Genomic DNA, 23,070 nt, shown 5'->3' with positions numbered 1-23,070 from the left:
AAAGAGGGAACCTTCAGGCCAATCTTGGACCTGAAGATCTTAAACAAATTCCTAAGGGTTCCATCGTTCAAGATGGAAACTATTCGAACCATCCTACCCATGATCCAAGAGGGTCAATATATGACCACAGTGGACTTAAAGGATGCCTACCTTCACATACCGATTCGCAAAGATCATTATCGGTACCTAAGGTTTGCCTTTCTAGACAGGCATTACCAGTTTGTAGCTCTTCCCTTCGGGTTGGCTACGGCCCAGAGAATTTTTACAAAGGTTCTGGGCTCGCTTCTGGCGGTACTAAGACCGCGAGGCATAGCGGTGGCTCCGTACCTAGACGACATTCTGATACAAGCGTCAAGTTTTCAAAATGCAAAGTCTCATACAGAGATAGTTCTAGCATTTCTGAGGTCGCATGGGTGGAAAGTGAACATGGAAAAGAGTTCTCTGTTACCACTCACAAGGTTTCCCTTTCTAGGGACTCTTATAGATTCTGTAGAGATGAAGATTTACCTGACGGAGTCCAGGTTATCAAAAATTGTAAATGCTTGCCGTGTCCTTCATTCCATTCCAAGCCCATCAGTAGCTCAGTGCATGGAAGTAATCGGCTTAATGGTCGCGGCAATGGACATAGTGCCATTTGCGCGCCTGCATCTCAGACGGCTGCAATTATGCATGCTGAGTCAGTGGAATGGGAATTACTCAGATCTGTCCCCTTTACTAAATCTGGACCAGGAGGCCAGAGATTCTCTTCTCTGGTGGTTGTCGCGGGTTCATCTGTCCAAGGGAATTACTTTTCGCAGACCAGATTGGACGATTGTAACAACAGATGCCAGCCTACTAGGCTGGGGTGCAGTCTGGAACTCCCTGAAGGCTCAGGGATCGTGGACTCAGGAGGAGAAACTCCTCCCAATAAACATTCTGGAATTAAGAGCAATATTCAATGCTCTTCTAGCTTGGCCTCAGTTAGCAACACTGAGGTTCATCAGATTTCAGTCGGACAACATCACGACTGTGGCTTACATCAATCATCAAGGGGGAACCAGGAGTTCCCTAGCGATGTTGGAAGTCTTGAAGATAATTCGCTGGGCAGAGTCTCACTCTTGTCACCTGTCAGCGATCTACATCCCAGGCGTGGAGAACTGGGAGGCGGACTTTCTTATTCGCCAGACCTTTCATCCGGGGGAGTGGGAACTTCACCCGGAGGTGTTTGCTCAACTGATTCTTCGTTGGGGCGAACCGGAGCTGGATCTCATGGCATCTCGCCAGAACGCCAAGCTTCCTTGTTACGGATCCAGGTCCAGGGACCCGGGAGCGGTGTTGGTAGATGCACTAGCAGCCCCTTGGGTTTTCAACATGGCTTATGTGTTTCCACCATTTCCGTTGCTACCTCAACTGATTGCCAGGATCACACAGGAGAGAGCATCGGTGATTCTGATAGCGCCTGCGTGGCCATGCAGGACCTGGTATGCAGACCTAGTGGACATGTCCTGTCCACCATGGTCTCTGCCTCTGAGGCAGGACCTTCTAATTCAGGGTCCTTTCAACCATCCAAGCCTATTTTCTCTGAGGCTGACTGCATGGAGATTGAACGCTTGATTCTATCAAAGCGTGGTTTTTCGGAGTCGGTAATTGATACATTAATACAGGCTCGGAAACCTGTTACCAGAAAAATTTACCATAAGATATGGCGTAAATATTTATATTGGTGTGAATCCAAGGGTTACTCATGGAGTAAGGTTAGGATTCCTAGGATATTGGCTTTTCTACAAGAAGGTTTAGAAAAGGGTTTATCCGCTAGTTCGTTAAAGGGACAGATTTCTGCTCTGTCTATTCTTTTACACAAACGTCTGGCAGAGAATCCAGACGTCCAGGCTTTTTGTCAGGCTTTGGCTAGGATTAAGCCTGTGTTTAAAACTGTTGCTCCTCCGTGGAACTTAAACTTGGTTCTTAAAGTTCTTCAGGGTGTTCCGTTTGAACCCCTTCATTCCATTGATATTAACCTTTTATCTTGGAAAGTTCTGTTTTTGATGGCTATTTCCTCGGCTCGAAGAGTCTCTGAGTTATCTGCCTTACATTGTGATTCTCCTTATCTGATTTTTCATTCAGACAAGGTAGTTCTGCGTACTAAACCTGGGTTTTTACCTAAGGTTGTTTCTAACAGGAATATCAATCAAGAGATTGTTGTTCCATCATTATGTCCTAATCCTTCTTCAAAGAAGGAACGTCTTTTGCATAATCTGGACGTAGTCCGTGCCCTCCCAGAGACAGAACTTTTTTTCACTTTCTGCGATGAGATTTTTTTTAGTGAAAAATGTTCTGCAGGTCATTTTTAAATAAAATTCAATTTTATATTAGACAATTACACTAAGGCACCAGTTGAATTGTAATGTGTTAGTTAACTGGAAAATAAAGCAATATTTAAAGTTTTATAAATATAGTGCAGTAGTTGAAAATTGCATTGCAAATTAGTTGCAGACACTCTAAAAAAGGTGCATTGCTTATATGAATGTTTTACATTCAGAAAAAAAACAGCTTTGCAGACTGTGAAAGGCTAGGGGACGGGCTTGGAATGATCTCTGAGAGCCAGTCAATTAATGCACTGCTACTTTGCAGCGCTACTGCGTATTTGACTGTTCACTTTAAACAGCACATTGCTCAGGAGGAATTGTGATAAGGAAAACTTACACAGTACAGCCAGAGCACAACGCTGTTTGAAGAGAACAGCCTAATGTGGAGCAGGGCTGAAAAGTTAAATCGCTAACACTTCCTGCATGTATCCTGTTCTTTCTGTAGACATGATGCATTTTCTGCGATGACATCTCAGATCACTGTATGTTCTGCCTTGGGGCGTGCCCTGAAGTTCTACTTACAGGCAACTAAAGATTTTCGGCAAACTTCTTCTCTGTTTGTCGTTTATTCTGGACAGAGGAGAGGTCAAAAGGCTTCGGCCACCTCTCTCTCTTTTTGGCTTTGTAGCATAATACGGTTGGCCTATGAGACTGCTGGACAGCAGCCCCCTGAAAGAATTACAGCTCATTCCACTAGAGCTGTGGCTTCCACCTGGGCCTTTAAGAATGAGGCCTCTGTTGAACAGATTTGCAAGGCTGCAACTTGGTCTTCGCTTCACACTTTTTCAAAATTTTACAAATTTGACACTTTTGCTTCTTCGGAGGCTGTTTTTGAGAGAGAGAGGTTCTACAGGCAGTGGTTCCTTCTGTTTAATGTTCCTGCCTTGTCCCTCCCATCTTCCGTGTACTTTAGCTTTGGTATTGGTATCCCATAAGTAATGGATGACCCGTGGACTGAACACACTTAACAAGAGAAAACATCATTTATGCTTACCTGATAAATTTATTTCTCTTGTAGTGTGTTCAGTCCACGGCCCGCCCTGTCTTTTTTTGAGGCAGTTCTAAATTTTAATTAAAACTCCAGTCACCACTGCACCCTATAGTTTCTCCTCTCTCGTCTTGTTTCGGTCGAATGACTGGATATGACATGTGAGGGGTGGAGCTATATAGCAGCTCTGCTTGGGTGATCCTCTTGCAACTTCCTGTTGGGAAGGAGAATATATCCCATAAGTAATGGATGACCCGTGGACTGAACACACTACAAGAGAAATACATTTATCAGGTAAGCATAAATTATGTTTTTTTCATTGCTGAAAATTGAAAGAGCATATGGCAGACTTCACATGCCTAACCTTGGACAATATCTCCCTAAATTACAGTTTATTTTATCTATTCTGCTGACACCAAACAATGGAAATTTTAGCATAATGACAGTTGCTAATCTTACCTGCAGGCACAAGTCTACATTGTGTTCTACAAATAAATAAAGTGGTGGGTTATTTGACCATTAGAAAACAGTTACAGCAAACAAGGTAAATCTGCACTAATATAGTGCAGACTCTGGGCTCTGTGTTCGTTTCAAGCCAAATTAAACACATTTTTATATTTGTAGTGCTCCTACATATACATGTGAAATATATTTAATTTGTAGTGCTTGAAAATGCCAAAAGCTTGTCAGGCTCTGACAATTTCCATTGTTCTGTGAATTACAAATAAATTGTCTCCGGATTGGAAGTGGGCACTTCTCTGGCCTATTGAGAGCGGATGATTTGTAAGTTATGGAAACTTGCTGATGATATGAAGTCAAAAAACTTTAAAAGTATTAGAAACAGCTGTACCCTTTTGGCTTTTTCAAACACTTTAAATTGGACTTTGACAGGTTAAATTTGTTTGTGTTTTAAAAAGTAAAGTATCAATGAACTTGGAAATGTTGTGATGTGTATGTGAAAGATCAGCATTTTAAAAATGCTGAATGTTTTGGATATTTTTTTTTTTCTTTGCCACCCTATTATTTGCAGAGACAGTGTTTAAAAGGACACTAACCCCCCCCCCCCCTTTTTATGATTCAGATTGAACATGCAACTTTAAAGCAAATTTCTAATTTATTCCTATTATCAATTTTTCATCATTCTCTTGCTATCTTTTATTTGAAAAAAACAGAAATGTAAGGTTAGGAGCCGGCCCATTTTTGGTTCAGAACCTGGGTAGTGCTTGCTACATTTAGCCACCAATTAGCAAGCACTACCCAGGTGCTGAAGCAAAAATGGGCCTGCATGTAACCTTACTTTACTGCTTTTTCAATTAAAGATGGCAAGAGAAAAAATTATCATAGGAGTAAATTAGATTACAGTGCTCGACAAATCCGTTTAAAAATTAGGAGGTAGTAAAAAGATTTAGGAGCCAGACAGTGTGGCAGTTGTATATAGAGATGAAGGATAACCCAGAGGTAAAATTCTAGGAGCCAGTGGCTACCTGGCTCCTGGGTTTGTCGAGCCCTGAATTAGAAAGTCTGAATCATGAAAGAAAAATGTTAGGTTTAGTATCCCTTTTTAATCCTAGCAAGTTAATTAAAAACAGTTCAAATCTTCTCCACAATAAACAGATATACACTTTTTAAATCCCTCTCCCTTTTTTTTTTTTTCTATGCATTTAATCCATTGCAGGATTCTCTGCAAGAAATAACTCCACAGCATTCTATTATTGTTCCTTTTTATGTCCCTTTTAAAGGAACAGTAAACACCTTTATTTTGTCATTTTAAAAATGTAATTATGAATAATAAAACATCTCTGCAATATAGTTTCATTAGAATTTCAAAATGCACCCTTTCCCTAATCAGCATTAACTAATAACAATTGTAAAACAATTCACTTAATACTAATGTAATTATCCTTGTTGTCTGCAGACTAAAGCTCAGATTGGTTCCTTCAAATAAGTCAAGCAGTGGGTGGAGTTTGGCTTTTGAAAAACAATTGCAATAAACAAGATGTAAAGTGGTTTCAACTTGGCTGTTGTGTTATTCTATAGAGAGGCAACAGATATGTCATGTAATTACAAGGTGGTTACGTGAAGCTTCATTCTATGCTCTTTGAGCAAGTACATAAATCGTCAAATGATCTCAAGAAGTGAGACTCTGGCTAATTATATACCACGCTTCATGCATTGCTCATATCTCCATAGCTTCACTTGTGCTTTTGTTCTGTTTATTTGCATGTTCAGACGGCGTCTGTCAGGTAGCTGACATGTCAGGTGTGAGTTTTGCATCAGTTCTGGTAAAATTATTTGCTTGTAATAATAAAAGCCCCAGGCAAAATCTTTACATTCCCTCCTGACAGAATCTGGGTGGTAGTTTGAAAATATAGGAGAATAGGAAACATTTATATAGGCTTTGTAATCGGCACACAATTTGTGTGATTTATCTTTCAGCTGAGTAGTTGCATAAACATAGGTGTTAAATTGGAAACTAGTGTTAGCGTTAGTGATGCACTGAAATGGAAATTCTGAAACCGAATCCCAAAATCCAGGATGCACTTATCCGAAACAGAAAATGTGTGGGTTTTTTTTGTTTTGTTTTTTTCAAAATTATTTTAAAATATATATATTTTTTTTTGTTTTGTTTTTTGTATAATTAGACTATTTTATGAATGAATCTGAAAACCTGCAAGCCAATAAAATAAAATAACCACACTTTTATTGAAAGCAACACACTAAAATTGGAAAAAAAATATCATAAAACAATAATATGCTACACAATAATTTTACCAAGAACAAAAAAACGATAATTCCATTTTCAGCCAAAATGTTTCTGCAAACAAATTTTGGCGCATCCCTACTTAAAACAATATTAAATATCAATATACTGTATTATTCTGTATTTAGTTCTGTGTAACAGAATCAGATTTAACAGTATTTCTTCTGTTAAGTGTGATCAGTCCACGGGTCATCATTACTTCTGGGATATTACTCCTCCCCAACAGGAAGTGCAAGAGGATTCACCCAGCAGAGCTGCACATAGCTCCTCCCCTCTACGTCACTCCCAGTCATTCTCTTGCACCCAACGACTAGATAGGATGTGTGAGAGGACTATGGTGATTATACTTAGTTTTATATCTTCAATCAAAAGTTTGTTATTTTAAAATAGCACCGGAGTGTGTTATTATCTCTCTGGCAGAGTTTGAAGAAGAATCTACCAGAGTTTTTGTTATGATTTTAGCCGGAGTAGTTAAGATCATATTGCTGTTTCTCGGCCATCTGAGGAGAGGTAAACTTCAGATCAGGGGACAGCGGGCAGATGAATCTGCATAGAGGTATGTAGCAGTTTTTATTTTCTGACAATGGAATTGATGAGAAAATCCTGCCATACCGATATAATGTCATGTATGTATACTTTACACTTCAGTATTCTGGGGAATGGTACTTCACTAGAATTACACTGTAAGAAATACATAAAGCTGTTTAATAACTAGAGATTATGTTTAACGTTTTTGCTGGAATGTAAAATCGTTTTCATTTTACTGAGGTACTGAGTGAATAAATGTTTGGGCACTATTTTTCCACTTGGCAGTTGCTTAATCTGTTTTTCTGACAGTTTCTGTTCTCCCTCACTGCTGTGTGTGAGGGGGAGGGGCCGTTTTTTTTGGCGCTTTTACTGCATCAAATATTTCAGTCAGCAACTCATTGTATTCCCTGCATGATCCGGTTCATCTCTACAGAGCTCAGGGGTCTTCAAAACTTATTTTGAGGGAGGTAATTTCTCTCAGCAGAGCTGTGAGAATTATAGTTTGACTGAGATAAAAAACGTTTATTCTGTAATTTGTTTCCTGCTTTCAGAATTTGTTATCTTTGCTAATGGGATTAAACCTTTGCTAAAGTTGTGTTGTTTACAAGGATTGAGGCTATAACTGTTTCAATTTATTAATTTTCAACTGTCATAGATCTTCTGTGCTTCTTAAAGGCACAGTACGTTTTAATATTATTCTAATTGAATTGTATTTCCAAGTTGCAAGTTTATTTGCTAGTGTGTTAAACATGTCTGATTCAGAGGATGATACCTGTGTCATTTGTTGCAATGCCAAAGTGGAGCCCAATAGAAATTTATGTACTAACTGTATTGATGCTACTTTAAATAAAAGTCAATCTGTACAAATTGAACAAATTTCACCAAACAACGGGGGGAGAGTTATGCCGACTAACTCGCCTCACGTGTCAGTACCTACATCTCCCGCTCAGAGGGAGGTGCGTGATATTGTAGCGCCGAGTACATCTGGGCGGCCATTACAAATCACATTACAGGATATGGCTACTGTTATGACTGAGGTTTTGGCTAAATTACCAGAACTAAGAGGTAAGCGTGATCACTCTGGGGTGAGAACAGAGTGCGCTGATAATATTAGGGCCATGTCAGACACTGCGTCACAGGTGGCAGAACATGAGGACGGAGAACTTCATTCTGTGGGTGACGGTTCTGATCCAAACAGACTGGATTCAGATATTTCAAATTTTAAATTTAAACTGGAAAACCTCCGTGTATTACTAGGGGAGGTGTTAGCGGCTCTGAATGATTGTAACACAGTTGCAATACCAGAGAAAATGTGTAGGTTGGATAAATATTGTGCGGTACCGACGAGTACTGAGGTTTTTCCTATACCTAAGAGACTTACTGAAATTGTTACTAAGGAGTGGGATAGACCCGGTGTGCCGTTCTCACCCCCTCCGATATTTAGAAAAATGTTTCCAATAGACGCCACCACAAGGGACTTATGGCAAACGGTCCCTAAGGTGGAGGGAGCAGTTTCTACCTTAGCTTCCACTATCCCGGTGGAGGATAGCTGTGCTTTTTCAGATCCAATGGATAAAAAGTTAGAGGGTTACCTTAAGAAAATGTTTGTTCAACAAGGTTTTATATTGCAACCCCTTGCATGCATTGCGCCGATCACGGCTGCAGCGGCATTCTGGATTGAGTCTCTGGAAGAGAACATTGGTTCAGCTACTCTGGACGACATTACGGACAGGCTTAGAGTCCTTAAACTAGCTAATTCATTCATTTCAGAGGCCGTAGTACATCTTACTAAACTTACGGCGAAGAATTCAGGATTCGCCATTCAGGCACGCAGGGCGCTGTGGCTAAAATCCTGGTCAGCTGATGTTACTTCTAAGTCTAAATTGCTTAATATACCTTTCAAAGGGCAGACCTTATTCGGGCCCGGGTTGAAAGAGATTATCGCTGACATTACAGGAGGTAAAGGCCATGCCCTGCCTCAGGACAAAGCCAAAGCCAAGACTAGACAGTCTAATTTTCGTTCCTTTCGTAATTTCAAAGCTGGAGCAGCATCAACTTCCTCTGCACCAAAACAGGAAGGAGCTGTTGCTCGCTACAGACAAGGCTGGAAACCTAACCAGTCCTGGAACAAGGGCAAGCAGACTAGGAAACCTGCTGCTGCCCCTAAGACAGCATGAATTGAGGGCCCCCGATCCGGGATCGGATCTAGTGGGGGGCAGACTTTCTCTCTTCGCCCAGGCTTGGGCAAGAGATGTTCAGGATCCCTGGGCGCTAGAGATAATATCTCAGGGATACCTTCTGGACTTCAAATACTCTCCTCCAAGAGAGAGATTTCATCTGTCAAGATTGTCAACAATCCAGACAAAGAAAGAGGCGTTTCTACGCTGCGTACAAGAGCTCTTGTTAATGGGAGTAATCCATCCAGTTCCACGATCGGAACAGGGACAGGGGTTTTACTCAAATCTGTTTGTGGTTCCCAAAAAAGAGGGAACTTTCAGACCAATCCTGGACTTAAAGATCCTAAACAAATTCCTAAGAGTTCCATCGTTCAAGATGGAGACTATTCGGACAATTTTACCTATGATCCAAGAGGGTCAGTACATGACCACTGTAGATTTAAAAGATACTTACCTTCACATACCGATTCACAAAGATCATTATCGGTACCTAAGGTTTGCCTTCCTAGACAGGCATTACCAGTTTGTGGCTCTTCCATTCGGATTGGCTACAGCTCCAAGAATCTTCACAAAGGTTCTGGGTGCTCTTCTGGCGGTACTAAGACCGCGGGGAATCTCGGTAGCTCCATACCTAGACGACATTCTGATACAAGCTTCAAGCTTTCAAACTGCCAAGTCTCATACAGAGTTAGTGCTGGCATTTCTAAGTTCACATGGATGGAAGGTGAACGAAAAGAAAAGTTCACTCGTTCCACTCACAAGAGTTCCCTTCCTGGGGACTCTTATAGATTCTGTAGAAATGAAGATTTACCTGACAGAGGACAGGCTAACAAGACTTCAAAGTGCTTGCCGCACCCTTCATTCCATTCAACACCCGTCAGTGGCTCAATGCATGGAGGGAATCGGCTTAATGGTAGCGGCAATGGACATAGTACCCTTTGCACGCTTACACCTCAGACCACTGCAACTGTGCATGCTAAGTCAGTGGAATGGGGATTACTCAGACTTATCCCCTTCTCTGAATCTGGATCAAGAGACCAGAAATTCTCTTCTATGGTGGCTTTCTCGGCCACATCTGTCCAGGGGGATGCCATTCAGCAGACCAGACTGGACAATTGTAACAACAGACGCCAGCCTTCTAGGTTGGGGTGCCGTCTGGAATTCTCTGAAGGCTCAGGGACAATGGAGTCAGGAGGAGAGTCTCCTGCCAATAAACATTCTGGAATTGAGAGCAGTTCTCAATGCCCTCCTGGCTTGGCCCCAGTTGACAACTCAGGGGTTCATCAGGTTTCAGTCGGACAACATCACGACTGTAGCTTACATCAACCATCAGGGAGGGACAAGAAGCTCCCTAGCTATGATGGAAGTATCAAAGATAATTCTCTGGGCAGAGTCTCACTCTTGCCACCTGTCAGCAATCCACATCCCGGGAGTGGAGAACTGGGAGGCGGATTTCTTAAGTCGTCAGACTTTTCATCCGGGGGAGTGGGAACTTCATCCGGAGGTCTTTGCCCAAATACTTCGACGTTGGGGCAAACCAGAGATAGATCTCATGGCGTCTCGACAGAACGCCAAGCTTCCTCGTTACGGGTCCAGATCCAGGGATCCAGGAGCAGTCCTGATAGATGCTCTGACAGCACCTTGGGACTTCAGGATGGCTTACGTGTTTCCACCCTTCCCGTTGCTTCCGCGATTGATTGCCAGAATCAAACAAGAGAGAGCATCAGTGATTCTAATAGCACCTGCGTGGCCACGCAGGACTTGGTATGCAGACCTGGTGGACATGTCATCCTGTCCACCTTGGTCTCTACCTCTGAAACAGGACCTTCTGATACAGGGTCCCTTCAAACATCAAAATCTAACTTCTCTGAAGCTGACTGCTTGGAAATTGAACGCTTGATTTTATCAAGACGTGGGTTTTCTGAGTCAGTTATTGATACCTTAATACAGGCTAGGAAACCTGTTACCAGAAAGATTTACCATAAGATATGGCGTAAATACCTATATTGGTGTGAATCCAAAGGTTACTCTTGGAGTAAGGTTAGGATTCCTAGGATATTGTCTTTTCTACAAGAAGGTTTAGAAAAGGGTTTATCTGCTAGTTCATTAAAGGGACAGATCTCAGCTCTGTCCATTCTGTTACACAAACGTCTGTCAGAAGTTCCTGACGTCCAGGCTTTTTGTCAGGCTTTGACCAGGATTAAGCCTGTGTTTAAAACTGTTGCTCCACCATGGAGTTTAAACCTTGTTCTTAATGTTTTTCAGGGCGTTCCGTTTGAACCCCTTCATTCCATTGATATAAAGTTGTTATCTTGGAAAGTTCTATTTTTAATGGCTATTTCCTCGGCTCGAAGAGTCTCTGAATTATCAGCCTTACATTGTGATTCTCCTTATTTGATTTTTCATTCGGATAAGGTAGTCCTGCGTACTAAACCTGGGTTCTTACCTAAGGTAGTTACTAACAGGAATATCAATCAAGAGATTGTTGTTCCTTCTTTATGCCCAAATCCTTCTTCAAAGAAGGAACGTCTACTGCACAACCTGGATGTAGTCCGTGCTCTAAAATTTTACTTACAGGCAACTAAGGAATTTCGACAAACGTCTTCTCTGTTTGTCATTTACTCTGGGCAGAGGAGAGGTCAAAAAGCTTCCGCTACCTCTCTTTCTTTTTGGCTTCGTAGCATAATTCGTTTAGCTTATGAGACTGCTGGACAGCAGCCTCCTGAAAGAATTACAGCTCATTCTACTAGAGCTGTGGCTTCCACTTGGGCCTTCAAGAATGAGGCCTCTGTTGAACAGATTTGCAAGGCTGCAACTTGGTCTTCGCTTCATACTTTTTCCAAATTTTACAAATTTGACACTTTTTGCTTCATCGGAGGCTATTTTTGGGAGAAAGGTTCTTCAGGCAGTGGTTCCTTCTGTATAAAGAGCCTGCCTATCCCTCCCGTCATCCGTGTACTTTTGCTTTGGTATTGGTATCCCAGAAGTAATGATGACCCGTGGACTGATCACACTTAACAGAAGAAAACATAATTTATGCTTACCTGATAAATTCCTTTCTTCTGTAGTGTGATCAGTCCACGGCCCGCCCTGTTTTTAAGGCAGGTAAATATTTTTTAATTTATACTCCAGTCACCACTTCACCCTTGGCTTTTCCTTTCTCGTTGGTCCTTGGTCGAATGACTGGGAGTGACGTAGAGGGGAGGAGCTATGTGCAGCTCTGCTGGGTGAATCCTCTTGCACTTCCTGTTGGGGAGGAGTAATATCCCAGAAGTAATGATGACCCGTGGACTGATCACACTACAGAAGAAAGGAATTTATCAGGTAAGCATAAATTATGTTTTTTTTATTTTTTATTTTTTTTTACCAATTATCCAAATAAAGTATAGTCCTAGAAAACGAATTATATGAGAAACAGTAAGTCAAGAAATTAACTCGAACAGCAGCTCTAGGCTAGCATCAAATTTGAAATATGCTACACAATAATTTTACCTAAAATAACAGGCAAGAAAACCGAAATAGCCAAAAATTCAATTTTCGGCCGAAACGTTTCTGTGGCCGAAATTTCGGTGCATCCCTAGTTAGCGTTATTACTCATGTCATTTATTTCCATATGAAGGTACACTACTGTCAAAATTAAACTTTCAGGATTCAGACAGATCATATATGTTTAAAAAAAAAAAAAAAAAGTTCCACTGCACGTACTTTTTGAAATTGTGTACACTCTTTATATCTGCCCATTTTATGAGGCTCCAGCTCCTACTGAGCACGTGTATTAGTACAACAGTATCAATATTTGTGATTGGCTGGCTTCTGTCACATGATACAGAGAGCTGGGAAAATGGAAGTATGTTTGAAATTTGCAAGAAAAAAATTACTACTCCATTTAAAATTCTAAGTGAATTTGTTTTCTTCTGCCTTTGCCAGTTATGTAATTCTATTGTTTTGAAAGGAGGCAAAATATGCCCACAAAATCTTCAGCTCCTGCTAGTTATTTTCCTTCATATCAACTTTTATTCATAGTGCAACAAAAGGAGAATGTGGTGCATCATAAAATAGGTATAAGACCTTCATTACACTGCTAATGAAAATCACATAAAATCACTATATAAAAATTATATTGTCACATTATTCAGATTAAAGAAGGGTTACAGGGAGGCTTCCTGAATAATTTCAAGGGTTTACAAAAGTGCCTACAAGTCTGTTTGTTTGGTTTTTACTTTTACTTTGACCAGTGAAGACATGGAGAAGTGTCGTCCAGTATGCAAATATAGACAGTATTTGAGCACCCAATAGAAAGACTGCAGCTTTCCTATACTATAAGTCCTCGATAGTCACAGAAAACGCCATCATAAAGAAAAATTAAAACTACACTAAGTAGCAGAACTATGGAAATCCTGTCTTTGACAGTAGCAATATTTGCAGAAAACAGTGTTAACAGCCTGGAATAACCGATCCTGAGTAAGGCATGCTCTGTAATGTTGAAATTAAGTTATTGTGAAGGAAAAGCAAATTAATTGAAGATTCAAGGATAAAATAATTTGGTCCTGTAAATACGTTTTTCCTATAAATTAAAAGGCAGAATTTCCTGTGCAACTTGTGGTTTTGATTCTTCCTTACATGTGGAATGACTGACATTTTAAACCCTCTACATGTTAGATGTGACCTTTGTTCATAGTGATTATGTAAGAGTATACAGAGAACCACGGGGAGTGTGTGTGTGTATATAGATGGATTAAATCTATTATTTTTTCTCATTGCTAAACTTTAAATATTTTTCTCTTTTAGATTCTTTGACAAGATGCCAATCCTTAAGCAATCAGGATCCCACTCAAAGAAGCGATCTCGCATTGATCGGGATATGATTAGTGCTCCTTTGGGGGATTTTAGACACACCATGCATGTTGGAAGAGGGGGTGATGTCTTTGGAGACACTTCCTTCCTAAGTAATCATGGACCATCATCGTCACCAACCGTAGAAGTCTCAGCCCCCAAAAAGAATGGCCTTAGGAAAGTTAGCTCAAAAGATCAAGTGGATGGTAAATTGGCAGATTCACTCAGCCAGCTCTCACAGTCCTCTGGAATAGGTTCTGGTGCAGGAAGTGTTTCATCTAGCCCTGTTAATAATGTACCATCCAAAGAAGACACCTTGTGGAACACTAGCACCAGTGGAGGCCAGTCTGATCAGTTTGACTGGCTGTCACCTGGAAGTGACTGTGGGCTGAAGCATGCAGAATCCATTTTGTCCTTCCACCTTGACTTGGGACCGTCTATCATGGATGAAGTGTTAGGTGTGATGGACAAAGATACTTCCACTGCTGACTGGAACAATACAGACATTAAGTGCGATTTTGACTACAAGTTTTCTCCTATTAAGAATACAGATAGTGAAAAACACATCCAGCCTTCCTTGGCCTTAGAAGCACAGGGTACCCATTATACGCTGTCTGACACTTTGCCTATTGCAAACTCAGGTGTTGACTGTAACTCAAACTCTGTGTCTGAAAATCTAGGGTCCAACCAATCGGCTTATGAGGAAGACAGTGAAGAAGAAAAGAGGTCTATTTATGAGGGTATTACAGATGGTTCTGTAAAACATGAAAAGAGCTTGCACACAAGTCACTCTGTTCAGATGGAGGAGGAGGATGATGATGATGAAGAAGATGATGAAGATGCTGGGCAAGGATATACATTTGATGAGGACCTTGATGATGAGATAGGTGTATAGGGATGGCAAATGCTGTACGTGAACTCCTACGCTTATATATCACTGTGATAAAGATGGTGAAAAAGGTCAACTTTTGCAAATTGCATAAACTATAAATGTGAACAATTTGAAGCATCATAGGTAGAGCTGAATCCTAATTCTGGTTTATAAAAATGAGTGTGACTTATTCAACAAACTTCTGCATTTATCACACATGGGCCTAGCTAGGAATTGAAGAGCTTGGAACTTTGCATTGTCATTGAGCACGTTTGTGCTTCAGATTTTTTTTTTTTTTTATTAGACTGTTAAAGGAACAAACAAATGTGACATTTAAAATGTTTCACTATTCCTTTTTTTTCATGACTTCTATTCTTGTCTAAACCTGTAAAAGAAACACATATTTAAGAGTGATTTGTAATACTTAAAGAAATTTTATAATATGTCCAAAGTGGGATTAAGTGATTATTTTTTTTTTTTTTTTGGTTCTTATTACAAAAATGTAACATTGTTTATAATGATCACTTTGTGGGTTAAGGGTTTAAAACATATTAGTAAAATAATTTGTACTCTATGCTCCTTTTACATCCCTCTTTGCTATCTCAGAATCTTACATATTGAAAAGGATTTAAATCTATATTTTTGATGGAAAATTATTTTTATAGTGTTGAACACTACACTTGTTGGCCAAGACATTTTGTTTTAATTCCCTTTTGCTTTGTTCATTAGGAGTTATACGGACTAAAAAATGTCAGTGGGACTGTAGTCACATTAAGTACACTAAAACTATTATTTTGCTTCTTAAAGTCTGGTTCTGGAAAATGATGTAACCGTTTTATCTCTAGTTACTCCTTTTCCGTATTGTGAACCAGAATATTGCTTTCTCCTGTGGATGATTTGATTTTTTTAAATTTTATTTCACCAAATTCTGACCACTCAGTATTTTGTATGCAGTATAATCCAAAAATCTATTCTCTGAAAGTGTATACTAAAAAATAAATGTGTAAAATAACAGCCATATAGTAACGTGGATGACTGTCAAATGGAATCCAAATATATTCATAATTTAAATACAGTATCTGATCAGCGAGTCAATAAATACCCACTTAGTTTTTTATTCTTGTTAGTACTGCACACTCTAACACATCTTTGCAGATGCTATACCATATCCCTAATATATGGTGGGGGGAGGGGGAGGAAGTTAATTATATATTTTTTATTTTTTTTTAGTTTGTTTTGGTTTTCTCTTGCAAATTTTTGTTGTCCTGGTGGAACCAGACACAACACTCCCTGCTACGCAAACAAAATTCTATAATTATTGTTTTTAAGTGCTAATTAAAACATTTAAACTGTACATATTTCTCCTTTTTTGATCTTCTGTATAAGGAAAAAAAAGATTTTCAAAATGTATTTTACAATACTTTTATATAAATGTTTCTGCATTAAACCGTTGTGTACTTGGTTTTTATCTAGTTTTAGTTCCTGAAGTACAACTGAATATTTTTAAGATTTAAACGGTGCTTGAGATTTATATTTATGTTGTTTGCATTACTTTTCTTGCCGACTAACCAGGGCTAAAGGCAAATTACATTTTTATTTTCCTCATAAAGGCCTAAATTACAAGTGGAACACTATTGAGAGATATAGATATATCAATATATCTCACACATGCACATAGTTAAGGGACATTAAACACTATAAGCATAATATTGAGGTCATTCCCCAGCCTCCCTCTAGTTTGTCGCCAGGTTGAAATCTTTCAATACATTCCAGTGTTGACCTGTTTGTACATGTGCAGCAACTCTTCTTCAGATACCTGCATATACTTGTGTATGGCAACACCCATGATTAAAGGTAGGTGCGTGAAATATATTGTGTTTTAATGTCCCTTTTTAAATGTAAAATATATGTTTTATTATTGAAATGTATAAAGTGTTTTAAATGGATGTGATACATGACCAGGTGTTTGACTGGAAGGGCTCAAAGGTGTGTGTATGGATCTATATGTGTATATCTATATCTTCTATAAGATACGACGCGTCCACGGATTCATCCTTTACTTGTGGGATATTATCCTCCTGCTAACAGGAAGTGGCAAAGAGCACCACAGCAGAGCTGTCTATATAGCTCCTCCCTTAGCTCCACCCCCCAGTCATTCTCTTTGCCTACTCTAAGTACTAGGAAGGGTAAAGTGAAAGAGGTGATAAAATGTTAGTTTTTATTTATTTTCTTCAAGCAAGAATTTTTTATTTTAAATGGTACCGGTGTGTACTATTTACTCTCAGGCAGCAGATGGATGAAGTTTTCTGCCTGGAGGCTGATGATCTTAGCATTTGTCAATAAGATCCAGTGCAGTTCCCACAGAATGGCTGAGGAGTACAGGAAACTTCAGTGTGAGGAACGTTTTCATGCTATATAGCAGTGAGGTATGTTCAGTCAATTTTTCTGGAGAGACTGTGGTATTTCAGAATGGCTGACAGTATCCCCATGAGGGTAAGGGTAAGCAGTAATCCTAAGAAAAGAGGGGTATTACTAAGCTTGCATATAGGGGCTCATAAAAAATGGTTGACACTGAGTTTGAATGTTTGTGGGTAAACGTTTATTGAGGCTTTATTAGAGGGTACACTTGGCTTCTTTTTTGGGTTAAAGAACCCACATGGCTACTTTCAGACCGCTCTGGTGCGGTTCATTTGGGCTGCAAAACATCAAGTGAGATGGGCGAAGCCTATTTTCGCGCCTCAGTTGCGCACTTGTATTTGCAGAGCAAGCTCCAACTCTGGTGGGCCCTTGTGGAAGTGTTGGGCCAAATCGAAGCTTTAACCCCGTTTTTCCAATCCCTGAGGGCAGGTAGGCGCCACAGCAGGGCTGTGGTGAGGTGCAGGGGGTGTTTTTTCCGGATTTAGGCCTTATTAATTATCCGGTTTTTCACTGTAAAGGGTTAACTGTTCCTTTCCTTGTGGGGCAATATTTGCTGCATATTTTGAATATTCATGCAAAAAATTGAAACAATTTGATTATTTTTAAGCTGTTTTGCAGAACGTGTATGCTTTTTTTCTCTTAAAGGCGCAGTACCGTTTTTTAAGATTATTTTTTTCACTAAATAAAGTGTTTTCAAGCCTGTTTGTGTCATTACTAGCCTGTTTTAACATGTCTGACATTGAGGAAAGCCAATGTTCAATGTGTTTGGAAGCCGTTGTGGAACCCCCACTTAAAGGGACAGTCTAGTCAAAATTAAACTTTCATAATTCAGATAGGGCATGACATTTTGAACAACTTTCCAATTGACTTTAGTCATTACATTTGCTTTGTTCCCTTGGTGGTATTTTTGAAAATTAAACCTAGGTAGGCTCAAACTGATTTCTAAACCGTTGAAAACCGCCTCTTAGCTCAGAGCATTTCAAAGTTTTTTCAGTTAGACAGTACTTGTTCATTTGTGTCATATGGATAACATTGTGCTCACTCCAGTGGAGTTTTTTAGGAGTCTGCACTGATGGGCTAAACTGCATATCAGTCAAAAGCACTGAGATAAGGGGACAGTCTGCAGAGGCCCAGATACAAGGTAATCACAGAGGTAAAACATATATTAATATAGCCGTGTTGGTTATGCAAAACTGGGGAATGGGTAATAAAGGGATTATCTATCTTTTTAAACAATAAAAATTCTGGTGTAGACTGTCCCTTTAAAATGTGTCCCTCATGCACTGAAAGGGCAATTAATTGCAAAGAACATATTTTAGCTGATAAAAGTATGTCACAGGATGATTCTCAGTCAGAAGGGAATCAGGTTATGCCATCTAATTCTCCCCAAGTGTCACAACCATTAACGCCCGCACAAGCGAAGCCAAGTACTTCTAGTGCGTCTAATTCTTTCACCCTGCGAGATATGGCCGCAGTTATGAATACTACCCTCACAGAGGTATTATCTAAGCTGCCTGGGTTGCAGGGGAAGCGTGGTAGGTCCAGTGTGAGTAAATGCTGAGCCTTCTGACGCTTTATTAGCCATCTCCGATGTACCCTCACAATGTTCTGAGTTGGGGGTGAGGGATTTGCTGTCTGAGGGAGAGATTTCTGATTCAGGAAAGATGTTCCCTCAGACAGATTCAGATATGACGGCTTTTAAAGTTTAAGCTAGAGCACCTCCGCCTGTTGCTTAGGGAGGTTTTAGCGACTCTGGATGATTGTGACCCTATTGTAGTTCCACCAGAGAAATTGTGTAAACTGGATAGATATCTAGAGGTTCCTACTTACACTGTTTTTCCGGGCCCTAAGAGGATTTCGGACATTGTTACTAAGGAGTGGGATAGACCAGGTATTCCGTTCTCTCCCCCTCCTACTTTTAAGAAAATGTTTACCATATCGGACACCATTCGGGATTCGTGGCAGACTATCCCTAAGGTGGGGGAGTGCTTTCAAAGATCCTATGGATAAAAAAATTAGGTCTTCTAAAGAAAATATTTATTCATCAGGGTTTTCTTCTGCAACCTATAGCGTGCATTGTTCCTGTAACTACTGCAGCTGCATGGTTCGAGGCTCTAGAGGAGGCTCTTCAGGTTGAGACCCCATTAGATGAAATTCTGGATAGAATTAGGGCTCTTAAGCTAGCGAATTCTTTCATTACAGATGCCGCTTTTCAACTGGCTAAATTAGCGGCAAAGAATTCAGGTTTTGCCATTTTAGCGCATAGAGCGTTATGGCTTAAGTCCTGGTCTGACGTATCATAAAAATCTAAGCTTTTAGCCATCCCTTTCAAGGGTAAGACCCTATTCGGGCCTTAACTGAAAGAGATCATTTCAGACATCACTGGAGGAAAAGGCCATGCTCTTCCTCAGGATAGGACAAATAAGATGAGGACCAAACAAACTAATTTTCGTTCCTTTCGAAACTTCAATGGTGGTCCCTCTACCTACTCCCCTGCTGCAAAGCAGGAGGGAAATTTTGCTCAATCCAAGTCAGTCTGGAGACCTAACCAAACTAGGAACAAGGATAAACAGGTCAAGAAGCCCGCTGCTGCCACCAAGACAGCATGAAGGGGCAGCCCCCGATCCAGGACCGGATCTAGTAGGGGGCAGACTTTCTCTCTTTGCTCAGGCTTGGGCAAGAGACGTTCAGGACTCCTAGGTTTAGAAATCGTGACCCAGGGGGGTATCTTCTAGATTTCAAGGATTCTCCTCCAAGGGGGAGATTCCATCTTTCTTGATTGTCTGTAAACCAGACAAAAAGAGAGGCATTCTTACGCTGTGTAGAAGACCTACATACCATCTGAGTAATCTGCCCAGTTCCAAAAACAGAACAGGGGCAGGGGTTTTACTCCAATCTGTTTGTGGTTCCCAAAAAAGAGGGAACCTTCAGACCAATTTTAGATCTCAAGATCCTAAACAAATTCCTCAGAGTCCCATCCTTCAAGATGGAGACCATTCGGACTATTTTACCAATGATCCAGGAGGGATTTAAAGGATGCGTATCTGCACATCCCTATCCACAAAGATCATCACCAGTTCCTCAGGTTTGCTTTTCTGGACAAGCATTACCAGTTTGTGGCTCTTCCCTTCGAGTTGGCCACAGCTCCCAGAATTTTCACGAAGGTGCTAGGGTCCCTTCTGCCGGTTCTAAGGCCGCGGGGCATAGCAGTGGCACCTTTTATCTAGATGATATCTTAATTCAGGTGGCAACTTACCAACTAGCCAAATCTCACACGGACATCGTGTTGGCTTTTCTAAGATTTCACGGGTGGAAGGTGTTCACTTATCCCCCTCACAAGGGTTCCATTCCTGGGAACTCTTATAGATTCGGTAGACATGAAAAATTTTCTGACGGAGGTCAGGAAATCAAAGATTTTAACCACCTGTCGAACTCTTCATTCCATTCCTCGGCCGTCTGTGGCTCAGTGTATGGAGGTAATCTGACTAATGGTAGCTGCAATGGACACAGTTCCGTTTGCTCGCTTGCATCTCAGACCACTGCAACTATGCTCAATCAGTGGAATGGGGATTATGCAAATTTTATCTCCTCAGATAAATCTGGATCAAGAGATCAAAGACTCTCTTTGGTGGTTGTCACAGGATCATCTGTCCCAGGGAATGTGTTTCCGCAGGCCAGCATGGGTCATAGTGACGATGGACGCCAGCCTATTGGGCTGGGGTGAAGTCTGGAATTCCCTGAAAGCACAGGGTATGGGGACTCAGGAGGAGGCTCTCCTCCCGATAAATATTCTAGAACTGAGAGCGATATTCAATGCGCTTCAGGCATGGCCTCAGCTGGCTTTGGCCAGATTCATAAGATTCCAGTCGGACAATATCACGACTGTAGCATATATCGGTCATCAGGGGGGAACAAAGAGTTCTCTAGCGATGATAGAGGTTTCCAAAATAATTAGATGGGCAGAGGCTCACTCTTGCCATCTATCAGCAATCTATATCCCAGGAGTGGAGAACTGGGAAGCGGATTTCTAAGTCGTCAGACTTTTCATCCGGGGGAGTGGGAACTTCATCCGGAGGTTTTTGCACAATTGATTAATCAATGGGGCACACCAGAATTGGATCTGATGGCATCTCGTCAGAATGCCAAACTTCCTTGTTACGGGTCCAGATCAAGGGATCCTCAAGCAGTACTGATAGATGCTCTAGCAGTCTCTTGGTCGTTCAACCTGGCTTATGTGCTTCCACCATTTCCTCTCATTCCTCGTCTGATCGCCAGAATCAAACAGGAGAGAGCTTTAGTGATTTTGATAGCACCTGCGTGGCCACGCAGGACTTGGTATGCAGATCTGATGGACATGTCATCTCTGCCACCGTGGCCTCTGCCACTGAGACAGACCTTCTCGTTCAGGGTCTGTTCCAACATCCAAATCTAGTTTCTCTGCGGCTGACTGCCTGGAGATTGAACGCTTGATTTTATCCAAGCGGGGATTCTCTGAGTCGGTCATTGATACCTTGATTCAGGCTCGAAAGCCTGTCACTAGGAACATTTATCATAAGATATGGCGTAAATATCTTTATTGGTGCGAATCCAAAAGCTACTCATGGAGTAAGATCAGGATTCCTAGGATTTTGTCCTTTCTCCAAGAAGGATTGGAGAAGGGGTTATCGGCTAATTCCTTAAAGGGACAGATATCTGCTTTGTCAATTTTACTGCACAAGCGTCTGGCAGATGTTCCAGACGTTCAGTCGTTCTGTCAGGCTTTAGTTAGAATCAAGCCTGTGTTTAAACCTGTTGCTCTGCCATGGAGTTTGAATTTAGTTCTTCAAGTTCTTCAAGGGGTTCTGTTTGAACCTATGCATTCCATAGATATTAAGCTTCAATCTTGGAAAGTTCTGTTTTTAGTTGCTATCTCTTCGGCTCGAAGAGTTTCTGAACTATCTGCATTGCAATGCGACTCGCCTTACCTTGTTTTTCATGCTGATAAGGTGGTTTTGCGTACCAAACCTGGATTCCTTCCTAAGGTTGTTACTTATAAGAATATTAATCAGGAAATTGTTGTTCCTTCCCTGTGTCCTAATCCTTCCTCTAAGAAGGAGCATCTTTTGCACAATTTGGACGTGGTTCGTACCTTGAAGTTTTACTTGCAAGCGACCAAAGATTTCCGTCAAACATCTTCTCTATTTGTTGTCTATTCTGGAAAACGTAGAGGTTAAAAAGCTACGGCTACCTCCTTTTTCTTTTTGGTTGAAAAGCATCATCCGTTTGGCATACAAGAGTGCTGGACAGCAGCCTCCTGAAAGAATTACAGCTTACTCTACTAGAGCGGTGTCTTCCACATGGGCTTTTAAAAATGATGCTTCTGTTGAACAGATTTGTAAGGCTGCAACTTGGTCTTCACTTCATACTTTTTCCAAATTTGATACTTTTTGCTTTTTTGGAAGCTATTTTTGGGAGAAAAGTTCTTCAAGCAGTGGTTCCTTCTGTTTAGCCATCTGTCTTGTCCCTCCAGTTCATCCGGGTCCTGTAGCTTTGGTATTGTATGCCACAAGTAAAGGATGAATCCGTGGACTCGTCGTATCTTATAGAAGAAAAGTAAATTTATGCTTACCTGATAAATTAATTTCTTCTATGATACGACGAGTCCACGGCCCGCCCTGTCAATTTTAGACAATTTTTTTTTATTCAAAACTTCAGTCAACTTCACCTTTTTTAGTTTCTCCTTTTTCTTCCTGTACCTTCGGTCGAATGACTGGAGGGAGGAGCTATATAGACAGCTCTGCTGTGGTGCTCTTTGCCACTTCCTGTTAGCAGGAGGATAATATCCCACAAGTAAAGGCTGAATCCGTGGACTCGTCGTATCATAGAAGAAATTAATTTATCAGGTAAGTATATATATATATATATATATATATATATATATATATATATATATATATATATATATATATATATATATATATATATATATATATATATATATATATATATATATATATATATATATACACACACACACACCACCCCACCCCCCCTGGTCAGTAGTAAAATCCAAATTTATGACTTAATGTTTCAGGACCATTAGTGCCCCTTCATCAGAGAAACCCAAATACCATAACAAATGGATATTTATATACATGAACATTCCCCCT

General features: G+C 40.6%; 1 protein-coding gene across 1 annotated transcript in view; it reads left to right on the top strand.

Moving 5' to 3' along the window:
* The window catches only part of CDC42EP5 (CDC42 effector protein 5), a 44,996-nt gene extending 29,046 nt beyond the window's left edge, over positions 1-15,950 (top strand). Inside the window, exon 3 of the mRNA XM_053690754.1 lies at positions 13,588-15,950. Coding sequence (XP_053546729.1) covers positions 13,601-14,527 — 927 coding nt within the window. The 5' untranslated portion in view covers positions 13,588-13,600 and the 3' untranslated portion in view covers positions 14,528-15,950. The remainder of the gene's footprint in view (positions 1-13,587) is intronic.
* Positions 15,951-23,070: the final 7,120 nt, after the last annotated feature.

This window comes from Bombina bombina, chromosome 8 (assembly GCF_027579735.1).
Source record: "Bombina bombina isolate aBomBom1 chromosome 8, aBomBom1.pri, whole genome shotgun sequence".
Taxonomy (NCBI): domain Eukaryota; kingdom Metazoa; phylum Chordata; class Amphibia; order Anura; family Bombinatoridae; genus Bombina; species Bombina bombina.
The sequence above is the reverse complement of the archived record's forward strand: the minus strand, read 5'-3'. Positions and strand labels throughout refer to the sequence as shown.